This window comes from Hydra vulgaris, chromosome 10 (assembly GCF_038396675.1).
Source record: "Hydra vulgaris chromosome 10, alternate assembly HydraT2T_AEP".
Taxonomy (NCBI): Eukaryota; Metazoa; Cnidaria; class Hydrozoa; order Anthoathecata; family Hydridae; genus Hydra; species Hydra vulgaris.
In genome coordinates, this window is record NC_088929.1 from 12840457 (window position 1) to 12857032 (window position 16576).

Genomic DNA, 16576 nt, shown 5'->3' on the forward strand with positions numbered 1-16576 from the left:
TGTATTTTTTTTTGTGTGTTTAGCAATAATTTGTTTAATTTAAACCAATTGTTTAGTTTTTCAAGTTTAGTGTTTGTAGTTTCATAAAGTTCTGTTATAGATGAGGATGCATAAAATAAATTAGAATCATCTGCAAACATTATGACATCTAGTTTACTTGAGGCTTTTGGGAGATTGTTTATGTATATTAAAAATAAGCGAGGCGCAAGAATGTAACCTTGGGGGACACCGCTTTTTATTTTAAATAGTTTTGTGTATTTTTTTTCATGAGTGTTAACGCATTGTTTTCTGTTCAGCAAAAAACTTTTGAACCAGTTAAGGACAACATCTTTTATCCCAAATTTTTCCATTTTCATAATTGGGCTGGTGTAATCTACTGTGTTGCACGCCTTAGATAAATCAACTCGAAGGACATATCTTTTGTTTTCGAACGAGTCATTTATATTAGTTATAAGATCAAGAATTGCATGTTCAGTTGAATGTTGCTTCTGTAAACCAAACTGTTTTTCATTTAAGATTTTGTTATTTACTAGATACTTATATAGTTATATAGGTATATTATTATCTTTTAAAAGTTTTGAAAATACAGGAAGAACTGAAATAGGTCTGTAGTTATTTAGTGTAAATGAGTCCCCGGTTTTTAATATTGGTATTACCTTTGCTATTTTTAATTTATTCGGTACAGATCCTGTAATAACTGAGCACTTAAATATTTCATAGATGGGTTGGTTTATCACCGGAAAAACTTTTACAACTATATAGCTACAAATATCGTCTTCTCAAGGAGCCTTATTCGTCTTAAGCGAGTTTTTTGCAATTTCTTGTTCATCATGGTTTAGTACAGAAAAATTATTAAAACAGAAATGTTCATTTGTGATATAGGTTTCAAAGGAGTTATTAGGGCATTGATTTTTTGATGATTTTCTAATTTCGTAGGTTATCCATGGGCAGTTTAAATATTTTAGTTTTATTTTTTTCTCTTTAACTGGGAAATGTTTGTTGTAGTCTTCCAAGAAAGTATTTATAGATATATTATAGGCAGAGTTTGGGTTACATTCCAAGGTTATACCATTCCATACCAAGGTTATATTCTTGATACATTCTTGTTACATTCTTGAATTTATCTGACATTAAAGAGATAAACAACTTATTTAAAATTGCAGAGATTAGTCTTTCGACTAATTTTATTACCAAATTTCCTTAATAAATATCATCCATAATTTGAATGGAAGGTGTTTTGAAACTTAATTTTAAATTTTATTTTGAACTCTTTCAAAGAAAGTGCTGTTTGCCAATCCATCAGAAACGAATTCCAAATCGATAATCCTAAATGTGAAAGAGACTCTAGACCGTGTTTTGAAATTTTGAATGTTACTGGAGGCAAATTTATTACTTCTTACGTTAGTATCCTGAAAAAGAAAAAAAATCTTCCATTGATAAATGTACAATTCGTATTTTAACTTCAAACATTTTTGTAACTAATGCATGTAAGTTTTTATGGCGTATAGTAATGAAATCTTTTTTTTTTTTTATCAGCAAATCATTTTCAAAAGTTTGTTTGTCTTAATATACAATTTTAAATCAATGAAACTCAAATATCAAACATGTAGACTAATGGGCAATACAAAAAATTAGTTTGAATTTGTTACCTATAAGACTTCGTTGATTTAAAGACAAAAAACAAGTCTCGAAAGTGTTTTAGGTCGATTTAATTTGATTAATTTTGATTTAACTTAATAATTTATATATCTAGGAAAAAAAGTTTTATAGAATTTCTTTAAACTTTTGGAACATATGATCTATAGAAATTCTATAGAATTTTATAAAACTTCTATAGAATCTCTGTTAATTTCTATAGAAATTCCAATAGAACTTTTTTTCTACTTTTTATTTTATAGAAAATAAAGTTTTATAGCAATTTCTATAGAAATTAATAGACAGCCTATAGAAATTTTATAGAATTCTATAGAAGTTCTATAGACCATATGTTTCAAAAGTTTATAGAAATTCTATAGAACTTTTTTTCTTGGGTACTGTGTTTTTCATAAAGAGTTTATTTGTTTAGTAAAAAAAAGTTTATTATAAAACACAATCTCAAGTTTTCATTTTAAAAAGAAACTACTTTCATGTCACAGATGTTAACTCTAAAAGCACTTGTTTTTCTAATAAAATTTGGCCATTTTGAAGATCATTCACAATTAAGTCTTTTTTTGCACTAAAAGGAATGTTATCATCAGCATATCCTGCAATATAAATGTTTGGTAAAAATAGAAATTATGAAGAAATTAAATAATAATGAATCAGTAAAAACTGTATTATTCATTTATTTTTGTTCTCTGTTTTCTGTTGCTAAGATAAGTTTGAATAAGGGTTAACGCATTATTATTTCCTAAACCATAAGCATTCAATTTATTATTATTATTATTGGATTTGTATAGGCAGGAAAATCCGATAACCTGTCATACAAATACATTATGTATGTGGTTTAATCATAAAATATAATCTCTTCTTTTAGATAATTGTCTAGTTTGTTATAAAAATTGCTCAAGGATGACGCATTTACAACGTCACCTGGAAAGGAGTTCCATTTATTGACTACTCGTAAGGTGAAAAAGTCTTGACGAGAAGCCAGACGAATATAAGGTTTTTCTAGTTTTATAATTATTTTTGGAAAGATTGTTTAACATTTGTAGCAGTTATTTAGCCATTTATCAATTTTTGACGTTTATTAATTATACTACATTTTACGTTTATAGATGTTTATTAATTTTTCACGGATTAGTCTGAATCTTATTGTTGTCATATTATTTTTAATTGTCTTTGGTGATATGTAAGACTTTGTAATCAATGAACTAATTTAAATACTCTTTTGAGTATATTTTCAACTTGTCGTTTTTTTTAAGTAGACGAGGTTTATGTACAGATCCACAATATTCTAAATGTTGTCGAACCTGAAAATAGTCTTTTAAAAAAAAAAAATTTAGATAAGAGAGGGATTTTTTTATTAAAAATAGCATTTGCATTGCTTTATTTACTTGTATTTAGGTATGTTTGGAGAATAGTAAGTTGTTATCGATATGTATTTCGATGTCAGCTCCTAAGTTAGTAGATTTGATGTCAATCAATTCTATTTCTCACAGTTAATACACATTTTGCTATGAACTATACGAAAACGTATTTGTATTTAGATCGTTTGTTTTCAAAAAAAAGCTATTTATATTCTGATATATACACTTCTGATAGTACTCTGATTGTTCGGTAACTATTTTGTCTGGTTTTAATCTTTTTTATAAATAGCTATAACATCGGGATTTTTTAGTTGATCAGGAAAGTAACATGTACAGAGTCCTTCACTGGGTCATATGGACATAAACCTGCAATTTTAGAAATTGACTTGATGACTAATTGTAATATGATGTCACTAAAATAGATACTAAATACATGTGCAACCAAGTCTGATAAAATAATATATTTTTTTGATATAAAAATTTCCTTAAAACAGGGCTTTACCATTTTCCAAAATACTTTATTGTCAGGGATAACTTTTGTTAAAAATATAATTTTTTGTTTTTTCTTAACAGACTCACGCAAAAACTCCTTTGAAGATTATTTGCAATTTTAGCAGCAGAAATTCTTTTACTCGGTAGCGATTTAAAAGCCTTGAAAAAAAACTTACTTGCAATGTTAAGAAGTGTTCAACAGAAAGGAAAGACTGAAAAAACCCGATTCAAATAAATAATACATATATTAAAAAAAAAACTAAATCCAATTTGAAGTTATTTATAACCATTTTATAAAAGTGTTACAAAAATGTAACACTATACATTGCTTTTTCATGTTGTAGAATAAAAAAACAAATACAAGCAATTTTTCAAATAATGTAAAGTAAACAATAAAACCAAATACTTTATGATGCTTAAAAATTGAAATTTTTAACAATTTTTCAATTAATAAAATTAGTACTCTCGGTGGGAAAAAAATGATATGTTGGCGTTCCTGGCCACTGCGAAAGATCTTTTTTATATACATATCCATTTTCTTCACTCTCTAATTGAGTTATTCGTTTTAAATACAATAAATCAGATACATTTGTATTTGAAAATGTTTTAATTTTTGTAAACAAATCTTTTCCGTATTTTAAAATTTTATAAACCTTGCCATCTTCACTTTTATATTCAGAATCTGTATTCGTTTTCTTACTAATCCGCATTGAAGACGGAAATCCGAGACCCCACCAACAGTAAAAAAACTGCATTTCTTTATTCACTTGTTTAAATATGTTATCTTGCTTGAATGGCGGCATCCCTTGTTTTAGCTCGTAAGCTAATCTGCATATATTCGAGGAAATGTCGCATACAAGGTAACTGGTGCTAGTAAGTAAATATAAGTCAACCAATGCACTTTCAATTATTTCTTTCGGAAAATTACTTTGAAAATAGGACCCTAAACCATTTGATAAGTAACTGTGCGGTAAACTTGTTGTTTGAAAGTCTGGAGCATATTTTTTAGTAATGTTTATTGCTCTTAAATCGTCCGTTGCAATATAAATTTGTTTTTTACTGATGTTGTATTTATTACAATACGCTCTTGCTATCTTTACAAATTCATTTTCATTAATATACTGAGCTTCGCCACTAGTTAGCTTATCACCGTGTCGAATGTGAAAACCAACAATTGGTAAGGTAAAGTTAATCTGTTCCTTTAAAGCAGATATTTTTTCGTTGAACTTTAGACTTGGCCTTAATAAAAGATAAGAAAGAAATTGTGATGTAAACCAAAGCCATGGATGTTTAATTTTTAGATAAACTAAGTTTTTCCTCAATTCTTCAGGTATAGTCCCAGGTATGTGCCTTGGATATGGTATTCTTTTAATTAAAGTGTTAAATTCAATTACTTGATGAGTATTGTTTAAATCATAGCCATTGTTTAAATAACAAGATGAGTCTTGAGCATTACAAGTGTTTAGTTTGCCAGCAAGGACTTTTTGTTTCAAATAACCGCATTTTGATGACTCGGGCTTAACCCATTGAAATATGCCATCAAAGTGGCTGTACTCATTTTGATGGATGAAGAAGGTTCGTCCCAATCCATACGCTACTTGCATGCATACTCCGTATCGGTGCACGTTAGAACCAAATCCAGAATAGTTTTCAACATTTCTACAAAATAAAATTTTTTTCTTCTCACAATCACCTTCTTCTTGCAAGCTATAAATTTGTTGTCGGATATGCTCGTGTATTTCTATTAGCGATTTAAATTTGGGTTGATAAACGCTCTCATTTTTTGATGATTTTTTATATCGCGTTGCGTAACTCAGATTTGTTATGAAACTCGAGTTAAATTTGAAAAAATACGGGATTACCATAATTAGTATAAATAAAATACACAACAAAATTAAAAAATTCGCTTTCATTTTTTCAAAAAACCTTTTCTGAAACATTGAACAATCAATTTTTTGAGTACTCTGTTTTGCATAAAGTGTTTACATTGCTTAGTAAGTTTTTTATCAAACACAAACCAAAGTTTTCATTTTTAAAAGAAACTTCTTTCATGCCACACATACTAACATTAAAAACACTGGTCTTTCTAAAAATAAAATGGTATTTATCTGAGTTGGCTTTCATATTATTACATCAAACCATAAAGAAAAATGATGTTAAGCATTTTGAAGATCACTTATAAACAAGTCTATTTATGCACTAAAAGAAGTGTTATCATAAGCATATCTTGCAATATAAATGTTAAAAATAGAAATACCTTTTGAAGAAATTATACATTTACGGACCAAGAAAAACTGTATTGATAACTTACTTTTGCTTTCTATTTTCTGTTGCTAAGATAAATTTGAATAAGGTTTAGCGCATTCTTGCTGAAACCAAGAGCATTCAATTTATTATTATTTTATAAGGTTTACGTTTTGGATTTGCATGAATGCCTAATAACCCGTCATACAAATATAATATGTATGTGGTATATTTTCTAATCTTTATTCATAAACTATTATTTTTTCTTTTAGATAATTGTTTAGTTTGTTTTTAAAGTTTCTCAATGATGAAGCATTTACAACGTCATCTGGGAGGGAGTTTTATTTGTTGACTACTCGTGAGGTGAAACGGTTTTGACGAGGTAACAGACAACAATAAGGGTTTTCTAGTTTAAATTAATGTCCTCTTGTAATAGAATTTATAACTGTTTTTGGAAAGATTGTTTGACATTTTTAGCAGTTGTTTAGCCATTGTATATATATATATATATATATAGCCAATGTATATATATTTATATATATATATATATATATATATATATATATATAATATATATATATATATATATATATATATATATATATATATATATATATATATATATATATATATATATATATATATATAAATTAAGTTAGTAAAAAACACTTATCTAACTTTTATCTTCTACTTTAAGTTTCACCATTGCTGGATCATCATTGTCTTTAAACAGACGAGGTCGCTTGTTTTTAAACAGACGAGGGTTATGTACAGATCCACAATATTCTAAATTTTGTCGAACTAGTGCTGAAAACAGTCTTTTAAAACAAAAAAAATTTAGATACGAGAAGGATTTTTTTTATTAGAAATAGGACTTGCATTGCTTTACTAACTTGTATTTAGGTATGTTTGAAGAATAATAAGTTGAAGAATAATAAGCTTCTGAGTGAGAAGATTTGATGTTAATCCTTGTTGATATCTAATTCATCTAATAATCAATAATCATCTAGTTTAGCGATAAACAATGCATGCAAAATCCAATCGAAAACCTTTAAGCAAAGCGTAAGCAAAGTGCTAAATGCCCTTTTTTATCTCTGCATTTTTTCTATTTCTCACAGTTATTAAACATTTCGCTATAAACTTTACGAAAAACGTATTTGTATTTAGATGTCTTTATGTATATATTGCTATATATACACTGATTGTTCGGAAACTATATTTGTTTGTTTTTAACCTTTTTTATAAGTGGCTATGACATCAGCATTTTTTAGTTAATCAGGGAAGTAACAGATACGGAGTCCTCCACTCGGTCATATGGGCATAACACTGCAATTTTCGGAATTGACTTAATGCCTAATTGTAATATAATGTCACTAAAATAGGTACAAGAAAGTCTGAAAGATAAGATATTTATTCGATGAAAGAATTCTTTAAAATACTTTATTATCAGGGATATTTTTTGTTAACAGATTTTCGTAATATAATTTTTTTTTTTTTTTTTCACAGACACGCAAAAACTCCTTTGACGTTAAATGCATAAAATGTACTCGGTAGCGATTTATACGCAATACCCTGCCAACATTGACAAAAGAGCACCGTACGGTTTTTGACTTGGCTTACGGGAACGGGATTTTGACGGGTAAGTGTTTTGGTTTCCGGACGGGTCCCATATGGTAAAAAAATCAAGCAAATATGCTTGATTGGGTTTTATCTGGATTTTATCAGGGCCTAAGTATCTGGGGATTTGACGGGTTTCCCATAAGGTTTCCAAAAGGTCTCAACTGATAATTCAAAAATCATTACAAAACTTACATGATGGTTGCCATTTATAATTCGTATTGTGCGTGGAATAAATTTAACTTTTATGCATTATATTTTTTGTAAACATATTTACGGTAATCCCTAAAATGCAGAAATTTTTTAAAATTGAATATCACACCCGCGGATAGACTTTTTCTTCTGTAGAATTGAATTCTGCTGAGTTATTAATCAAAAACGCGATCAAAATGCATAAAAAACCGTTTTTACAACAGCAGCAATGCATTTCCACACCCGCGGAGTGAGCTAAATCGATTCGAAATTAAATTTTCTATTAGAAAAGGTTTATTTTACGACTACTGCATTAAATCGTAATAAATTTGAGTTATAATCAAAAGGGCGTAAAGTAATGTTGGGTTTTCCCCTCATTGTATCGAAATGAAACAAGGAAACGTTCTATATCTTCGCGGATAGACTTTTTCTTATGTAGAATTGAATTCTGGGTTTGAATTCCGATCAAAATGCATAAAAAAAAAAAAATGCAATTATGCAAATAAAATAAAAAAAAATTAATATATATATTTATATATATATATATATATATTCTCGGCTGACGATATTTTAACTGACCTCCTTTCTCCTTTTTAAGAAGGAGAGTTCGCGCCAAATGTAATTAAAATTTATATTTTCATGGCGCTTTCCTACAAAAATAGAAGGACACTGATCACCTTTTATATATACTTTAGAAAAATATGGGAGAACGTAGATATAATTAGGTTTACAATAAATAATATTTTATTATTACTACATATGAAGGATAGGTAAAACGAAATATTTGTATCCAGTTCTCTGTTTATCTAAATAAATTGTTTATAAAGTTAATTTGTTAAATAGAAGCGCTGCAATGCCCTTTTTTTGAACATAATAAAGCATTCATAAAAAGTTATTAACTGAAATTTTTTTTCTAAACTCATTGTCTTCAAAAACTTAACGTAACAAAACAGAAAACGGTTAAAGTTAGTGCATTTAATTTCGGCGCTAATACAGTCATGAATGTATTTGTATAGATCTGCTTAAAAAAATTTTAGGTTTTTTCTGAAAATATCATTGTTAACCATTTTATATCTAAGGATTTTTGGTTGAGTTTTTAATTTAAAAAAGGTGTAAACCTAAAGAAAATGACAACTAATGTTGAAGTAAACCTCGTTCGTACTGAAAAAGTAAAAAATTTTGTATACGATAAAATAAATCAGCCACTTAGTTTTCAGTTTGTTATGCAAATATTTGATAAAATAAGAACTGACAGTTTAAATTGCGATATCATTGAATCAGCGCCAATCAAACCTCACGCAGGAGAAATTTACATCTATAAACAGAACAGTGAACTTGATGATGATTATTTATGCAATCATTATCGATTTCGAAACACTGGGAGAATGAAAAACCAACAACTTGGTATAACAAAAACTTGGTATAACAAAACAAATGAATACAACAGAAATCATGTTCTTCAAGACGTAAAAAGGTATATCAGCACAGTAAAAGGTTATAAAGATGATTACAAAGTGTACATAACAAATGTTGAGGAACTATGCGAAAGTAACAATTTTGACCACGATTATGAAAGATTGAAACTGAAATGGTCAGCAATTTCTCTTAAATATTTTGACAACATTTGAAAAATGACATTAAAATGCATTGCAATAAATCAATATATCACAGATTTTCAGCTTTCAATGATGTAAATCCAACAAACAATATTGCAGAACGTTTGAATAGAATGATTAAAGACCATCAAAAATATAAAGAGCTTCTATTAGATTCTATGGTATTATCGTTATATAAATTTCAAATTTATTTTCTTAACGAATTTAATCGTGGCTACAAAAATCTAGGAAACTCCAAAATGGTTGACCAAAATCTCACCAAAAAGTTATTAGAAATAAGTGATTTAGAATTTACTCCATTAGATGATATCTTAGAAAGTATAATTAAAAATCAAATGAAACCGATTCAGATTGGCATTATTAAATCATTCAGACAATCTGCTAACACGTTGGCATCAATAGTTTTTAAAAAAAGATTTAGCTGCGTATGAACCGAAAAATGATTGTTATACAGTAAAAAGTGCAATTGATGGCAAAAAACATCTTGTAAACTATAACGGTAATACTAAAGGATATACTTGTACATGCCCTAATCGTTACCAAACGCACCCCCAGATATATCAAAGCCAACATACCGCTTAAGCAAATTAAGAAAAAACAATAACCATGAAACTAGAAGTGGCAGAAAAAAACCGAGACCAAAAGACAGAGAACTAAGTATTATAGCTGCTGACAATTCCTTAGAAGTATCTAAAAATTTGCCTCCAAAACATTCGACACCAAACAAAACAAAGTTAAACACGGCGGAAAATACTTTTACTTTGTTGGCAACTTTAGATAAATTCATAAACAATACAAGCATGGAAGTTTCTACCGAGAATTTGAGTAGCATAGATGATAAAAACAATAAAAGCCTAGAAGAAAAAACAGCTACAACTTTATAGCAGATTTTAGTAATTCTGCATTTTTGATTCACTACGACTAAACAATAACAGACGAGAGCACTTTGTAGAATTAATGAAAATAACTCAAATTTCATCAACCCTTGCTCAATCAAAATTAGACATGAGTAAATTTAAATTCTATTACAGTTTAGATTGCGAACAACAAAATAATAGTTTTGATTGCGGTGTTTATGTTATATTGAGGGCTTATCAAATAATAAAAGGTCAAAAAGAATATGTGCCTATAGCAGAAGCAAGAAAGTTTATAAGGTATATCTACAGTCTTGGAGAGATCTCAATTACGTTTGATCGAAAAATAGTACTAGAGAAGCAAATATTAAATCTTATTGTAAAAACTCAAAACAAGTTAAAAGTAAACATTTGTATAACAAAGAGTATAGGTATATTTGACATGGTGATGTCAAATATACACCAACAAAACAAAGATTGGACAATATGTGCTAAATATTCATGCAAAGGAGACAATAATCATTCGCTCCAACATTTATTATGTGTACTATGCAGAAAATGGTATCACGATGGCTGCGAAAAAAACAGTAGCAAAACTTTCTTTAAATGTTCATTGTGTTTAAAGGCGTAGTATACATAAAAACTAACTATGACGCAAATAGAAAGTTCATAAAAACTAACTATGACTAGAGATGCTCGGACTGATTGACGTTTTTCTGTTCGCCCGTGTTCGTACGGTCCGAACCACCGAACCGGTCGAACACAAGCAACAATAATTTTGTCAAACGACCCTGACAACTCGGACACCGGACAGAAAAACTAATGTCGAACCGAACACCGATCGATCACCGAACAGTCATTGAACTAAAAATCTCGAATGCGGTCGGACTTCGAACATGAATCGGACAATTTTTTGTTGTTGTTGTAATTCTTCATATTTATTGGTATTTCATATTTACAGGTTCGTAGTAATTTCTAGTACAGATTTAAGTGAAGTATATACCGGTAGTAAATTTAAAAAAAAAGTTGAATAAGTTTTCAACAAGTTTTCTTAGTGTTTGTCCTTGGCATTGAAATGGGATTTTGCAGTTCCTTGTCCATTCGAAGTAGCATCAAGGCTTCAATTGTTTCTGGTGCAAGATTGGCTCTCCTGTCATTAGTAATCAGCTTTGCAATAGAATTCATTCGTTCACTTGGGGCTGAGGTAGCAGGAATGGCAAGAACAAAACTGGATACAATGAACAATACTGGAAATGTCTCTTTATTTTATCCCCACTACTTTAGTGCTTCATTCCCCAAATTTTTTAAATCTTGAACATTTGGTGCCACAACTTCAGTTCTACTATATTGTTCAATTTCATTATTCTCAACAGGGGCTGTTGAGTCAATAAAGGAAGAAAGTGAAGGCAAAATGTGGTCAGAAAAAGGCTTGGTAGAGGAGTGCTGCTTTTTCTAAGGTGGAGAATCGGTCGGTGATGAGTTTGTCTTTTCAAAATTACAATATTGTATAAGACGTCGGAGGTTTTCCTTTGTTTCTATAAACTTGGCAGAAGCATTTTGTCCGAAGACTTTGAAAGACTTGCAAAAAGGAATAAGAAACAAACCAATGCAACGAATATGATTTATTTTGAATTTATCAGACAAAATGTCAGTTGCAAAACTTGAGCAGTGAATTTTCAGTTCAGATGATTTAAAAAGTTTTGTCAAAACATTGTTCAAGATGTGGCTGCTACATGAAATTCTTGTCGATTGCAAGATTTCTGGACGAATGTCTATATTTTCTATTGCTACTACAAAGCCACTATCTTTGAAAGCACTCAAAATATTAGAACCTTGATCAGTAGTGAAAATTATGATGTTTTGAAGGTAGAATTTTCCTTTTTTATTACTGGAAAAATAGACTGTGAAGGATCTTGAGCTGTTGGGGCATGTGTTTTTAAATGTCTGATCAAAGTAGTAGTGCTGCTTAGCTTTTGGTGAACAGCTTTTTTACAAATGTTTCAAACTGCAATATTTTTGACAGGTTTGGTGGCATGTGATTTGAAGAGCAAAGAAAAATTCATCCAAACTTCTGACTTGCCTACACCAGTAGTTTTCGCTTTCAAAAGAACAGAACCACTGGAAATTTGTTCGTTTAAAATTGCATTATGTTCAATGACTTCATCTGAAGTCTCATAGATATCTTTTAGAACATGCGCCATTTTGTATTTTTGTGTAATGAGTTCTCGAAAATGTGTAACTAATATTCACCAACATCCTGTATTCCAAGGAGAATGAAACTTTTAAAAGTCTTGAAATAATTTAAAGCTGTGGTGAATAATCGAAAATAAAACCACAAACAAAAAATAATTCCCATGAAAAAAAGCATGAAAAACACACCTGGAGAATTACTCAACTTTTCTGCGGTCACATACAAAGCTATGATGCGTATATAGAACAATAGACCATTAAAAGTTTACAACAAGATAACAATAGAATCGAAATAAACAAAATATTTAACGTTTATATGTGCGCACGTTTCATGCTCTTCAGATATCTGTTCACAAGCAACAAGAGTACAACCGTAGCATAGTTTCGCATACATCGTGAATTTTAATAAAAAAACTTAAACTAGGATAAAACGAAGGTTTAAACGATATCAACTATAAACTATAAACTAAAATATACAGTAACCATAACTTAGAATCTCCAGAAAAAACGAATATTTCCACTATAACAATTAACTATTAATTGTAACGCATTTATTTTCCGGTAAACGTCAACTAAATAATCACCCAAGAAACGTCAAAACACAATAATCAAAACAACTTACAGAACACTTTAAAGGACACTTACTGTACACAGAACTGGACACTGAATCATATTCCCCTCTGAAATTCACTTCTCAATACTGGACACCTGTCCGAATATGGTAATTTACCTTGCACTCTCTAGCACTTATGTAAAATATCTCTTCTCTTCCCTCAGAACTACAACGGCCTAATATGTTCCAAATAAGTGATGGAACTTTAATAGCTTCCACTGCGAAACAATAGCAAAAGTCTTGAAATAATTTAAAGCTGTGGTGAATAATTTGGATTAAAATGGAATAAATTCAAGAGAGATAATAATGGTGAACAAGTCGTACAACCGAACAGTTGAACACTTTCGGAAAAGTCAATCAATTTTAATCGATTTGGCCCAGAAATGCCGGCCCGGTAGGACGCCGAACATGGCGGCAATAAAAAAGTCGGACAATGGCGGACATAGGACAAAACATTCTTCAATCAGAACCGAACATTTCGATCACGGACACCGTTGAAAATTTTTCAATTCAAACCGATCAATCATCTTGTAAAATTTTTTTGACTCGGTCGCACATCGGACACAATTTGGCCCATATCCGACCAGCTCTAACTATGACGCTAATAGAAATTCTAAGTTAGAGTTGTTTCTTACATAAAAAAACATTCTTACATTAAAAACAAACTTATTATAAAAACAGTTTTGTTACGATTATTATACTTATTTAAATTTTTGTTAAATTGTTTTATGGATTTTTGTTACGGTTTCCGTATAACAACTACGCAGACATTCTGCGTAATGGCACTTATATTAGAAAATAATTTTGAATCAGTGTACTCAGCGGGTTCTTTGTCATTGTTGTAAAAACGGTTTTGTTGCATTTTATTCGGGTTTTGCTTAATAGCTTTGCACTTTAATTTCGAATTTAAATTCAATTTAACACATTCATATAAAAGTTATAAAAACCTATTTGAAAAACTTAAGAAACAAGGTAAAAGAAAATTATTATTCAAATCTTTTACAAAATAAAATTGGTAATAATAAAAAAACTTGGGATGTTATAAAAGCAGTAATAGGAAAGAAAAAGATTGATCCAGGTAATATCCTGCCAACCATTCAAATACTGATAACAAAAACATTGTTATTAATGAAAAGACTGCTGAAAGCTTTAACAAGTATTTTACAAACATCAGAAACACACTAGCTAATAAAATAACTCAAAGTAAAAAAATATTTAAATCATATTTAAAAGAAGTTTGTAATGGACTTATCTTCTGATGAGCTTCGAAACGCATTTAAAACAATACAATCAAAAAAGAGTCCGGGCCTTGATGATATTAGCTCTCAGGTGGTTAAAGAAATTTATGATGTTATTGAATATCCCCTATTGTACATCTTTAATCTCTCATTAAAAAGTGGAGTTTTTCCTGAACACTCAAAATTAGCACGCGTAGTTCCGATATATAAATGCGAAGATAACTCTACTTTATCAAACTATAGGCCTATCTCCATACTTTCATGCTTCTCGAAAGTACTAGAGAGCATAATGTACAGTAGACTTTTTTCGTACCTTCAAAATTACAATATTCTTTTCAATAGCCAATACGGATTTAAAAAAGACCATTCAACTGAACATGCAGTAATAAAGTTATTTAACGAAATTTTGAATGGGTTTGACAAAAATCGATATACACTTGGAGTATTTATTGATTTGTCAAAGGCGTTCGATACAGTGGATCACGAAATCCTCCTATACAAACTTAGTAATTATGGTATAAAAATAAAAATCTAAAATGGTTTAGTCGCAATCTAAACAATCGGAAACAAGCTTTATATTACAATAACACTTACACTTCCATTGAAACCATTACTTGTGGCGTTCCCCAGGGATCTATTCTAGGTCCTTTGCTTTTTCTTGTCTATAGTAACGACATATTTTTATCTTCTCGTATACTGAATTTTATTCATTTTGCTGATGACACCCAAGCTTTCTACATCCACTAAAATATTAAAACTACTTTTAACACAGTAAATTAGGAGCTTGAATAGCTAAGCAATTGGTTGAAGGCCAACAAACTTTTCTTGAACATTGAATAAAGCAAATACATTCTTTTCACAAAACCATTAAAGTCAGACACGTTATCTTTAAAACTCCAGGATATTTTAGATGACAAAACAAAAAAAAATTAAAAAGAGCATTTTCTGTGAAGTTTTTAGGAGTCATTCTAGATGAACATATTAGCGGGAAAGAGCATATCAAGTTGTTAGGAAATAAAATATCAAAAAGCATTGTGCATTATGCATAAAACTAAGTATATTTTAAACAAAGTATGTCTAAAAAGTTTATACTTTGCATTTGTTCATAGCTACATTAGCTACTGCAATGTTGCCTGGGCAAGTACTTATCAATCAAAACTAGCCTTAGTCTATAAAAAACAAAAGCAAGCATGCCGCATATTCACAAATGGATATGCTAGTGCTAAACAAATAATGAAAGAACTGAGAGTTCTTAATATTTAAGAACAAAACATTTATAGCATCCTTCAGTTTATGTTTAAATTAAAAAATAATTTGGTCCTAAAAATATTCCATAATTACTTCCAACTTATTGATCATAAATACGAAACAAAATATTCTAAGCAGTACTACTATATTCTATAAATGTCTTTGTGACAATCGAAATTCTCAATATCTAGAAGAGGACTTAAACTCATTTCTCACAAATGAGATTAAAACGATAAACTCTTTTCAACATTTTAAATGCGTTGTTAAACAGCAGTTACTTGACCTCAACATTATTGAATAAATCTCTTATTTTTAAAAATCTCTTACACGTCTTGAAATTTTTTTTTTATTTCCACAATAGCTAAAAATGCTTATGGTTATATTTATAAAAAAAACATTTAATTGTATTTATATTAATAAAGATATATTTATTTGGCTATTTTAATCATAAGAGTTTTATATTTATATATATATTTAAATATCTTATAACTTGTGTTTATCTTATATTTAATTGATATTTAATGTAAAATAAATTAAAATTAACGGGGAAAGATGATAAAAAAATCGCCTTCTGCTTGCTCCAGTCTATTTGTTACGTTAACGATTTTGTAAAAAAAAATTTATATTGACGAAAAAGATTATATATTTATCTATATCTATCTAACATTCCGTGCGAAAATGGTTTTATTGTTATGCATCAACTGCATTTTTAAATCATTGATATTTTTTTATTTTGATTTCAAATTGTACGCTTGTAATATTAGCAATATTATCATAATATACATAATAATAATTTATACTTACAATACTTATAATTGTAAATACTTATAATACTTAACTTATATATACGATACTGATAAAATATTTATTGATATAAACTTTTGCATTCAAACTTTATTTATAAAACTTTAATTTAACTTGAAAACTTTAACATAAATAATGATAACTAAAAGAAGATAATAGTTATTATACAGATCATGATCAAATGCTTATTTAATATAACTGAGTTACACTTTTTTTTGTTTTCCATAACTTAATTTTAAAATGTTGGGATAAAAATATGAGGTTCCAAGTTAAAGGAACAAAAATAGGTCCCATATGCTTTGTGTCTTATGTACTACTGTGATCAAAAAGTAAGGTGAATTTTTAATTTAAACTTCCGGCCTTATTCGAATCGTCTAATCTTTTTTATTTTTAAGTTGGTAGGAATGTCATTAACATTTGCGCCAAATTACATGTCAAACTCATAATTATTTTTTTTTTG

The 16576-nt window shown here is 29.0% G+C and overlaps 1 protein-coding gene across 1 annotated transcript; it reads right to left on the reverse strand.

Moving 5' to 3' along the window:
- Positions 1–3726: 3726 nt before the first annotated feature.
- On the reverse strand, positions 3727–5830 carry LOC105845585 (alpha-(1,6)-fucosyltransferase). The gene is made up of 2 exons (XM_065807279.1): positions 5758–5830; positions 3727–5586 (listed from the first exon to the last, which is right to left on the reverse strand). Exon 2 carries the CDS (start codon positions 5438–5440, stop codon positions 3944–3946), a length of 1497 nt encoding a protein of 498 aa, XP_065663351.1. The 5' UTR covers positions 5441–5586; positions 5758–5830; the 3' UTR covers positions 3727–3943.
- Positions 5831–16576: the final 10746 nt, after the last annotated feature.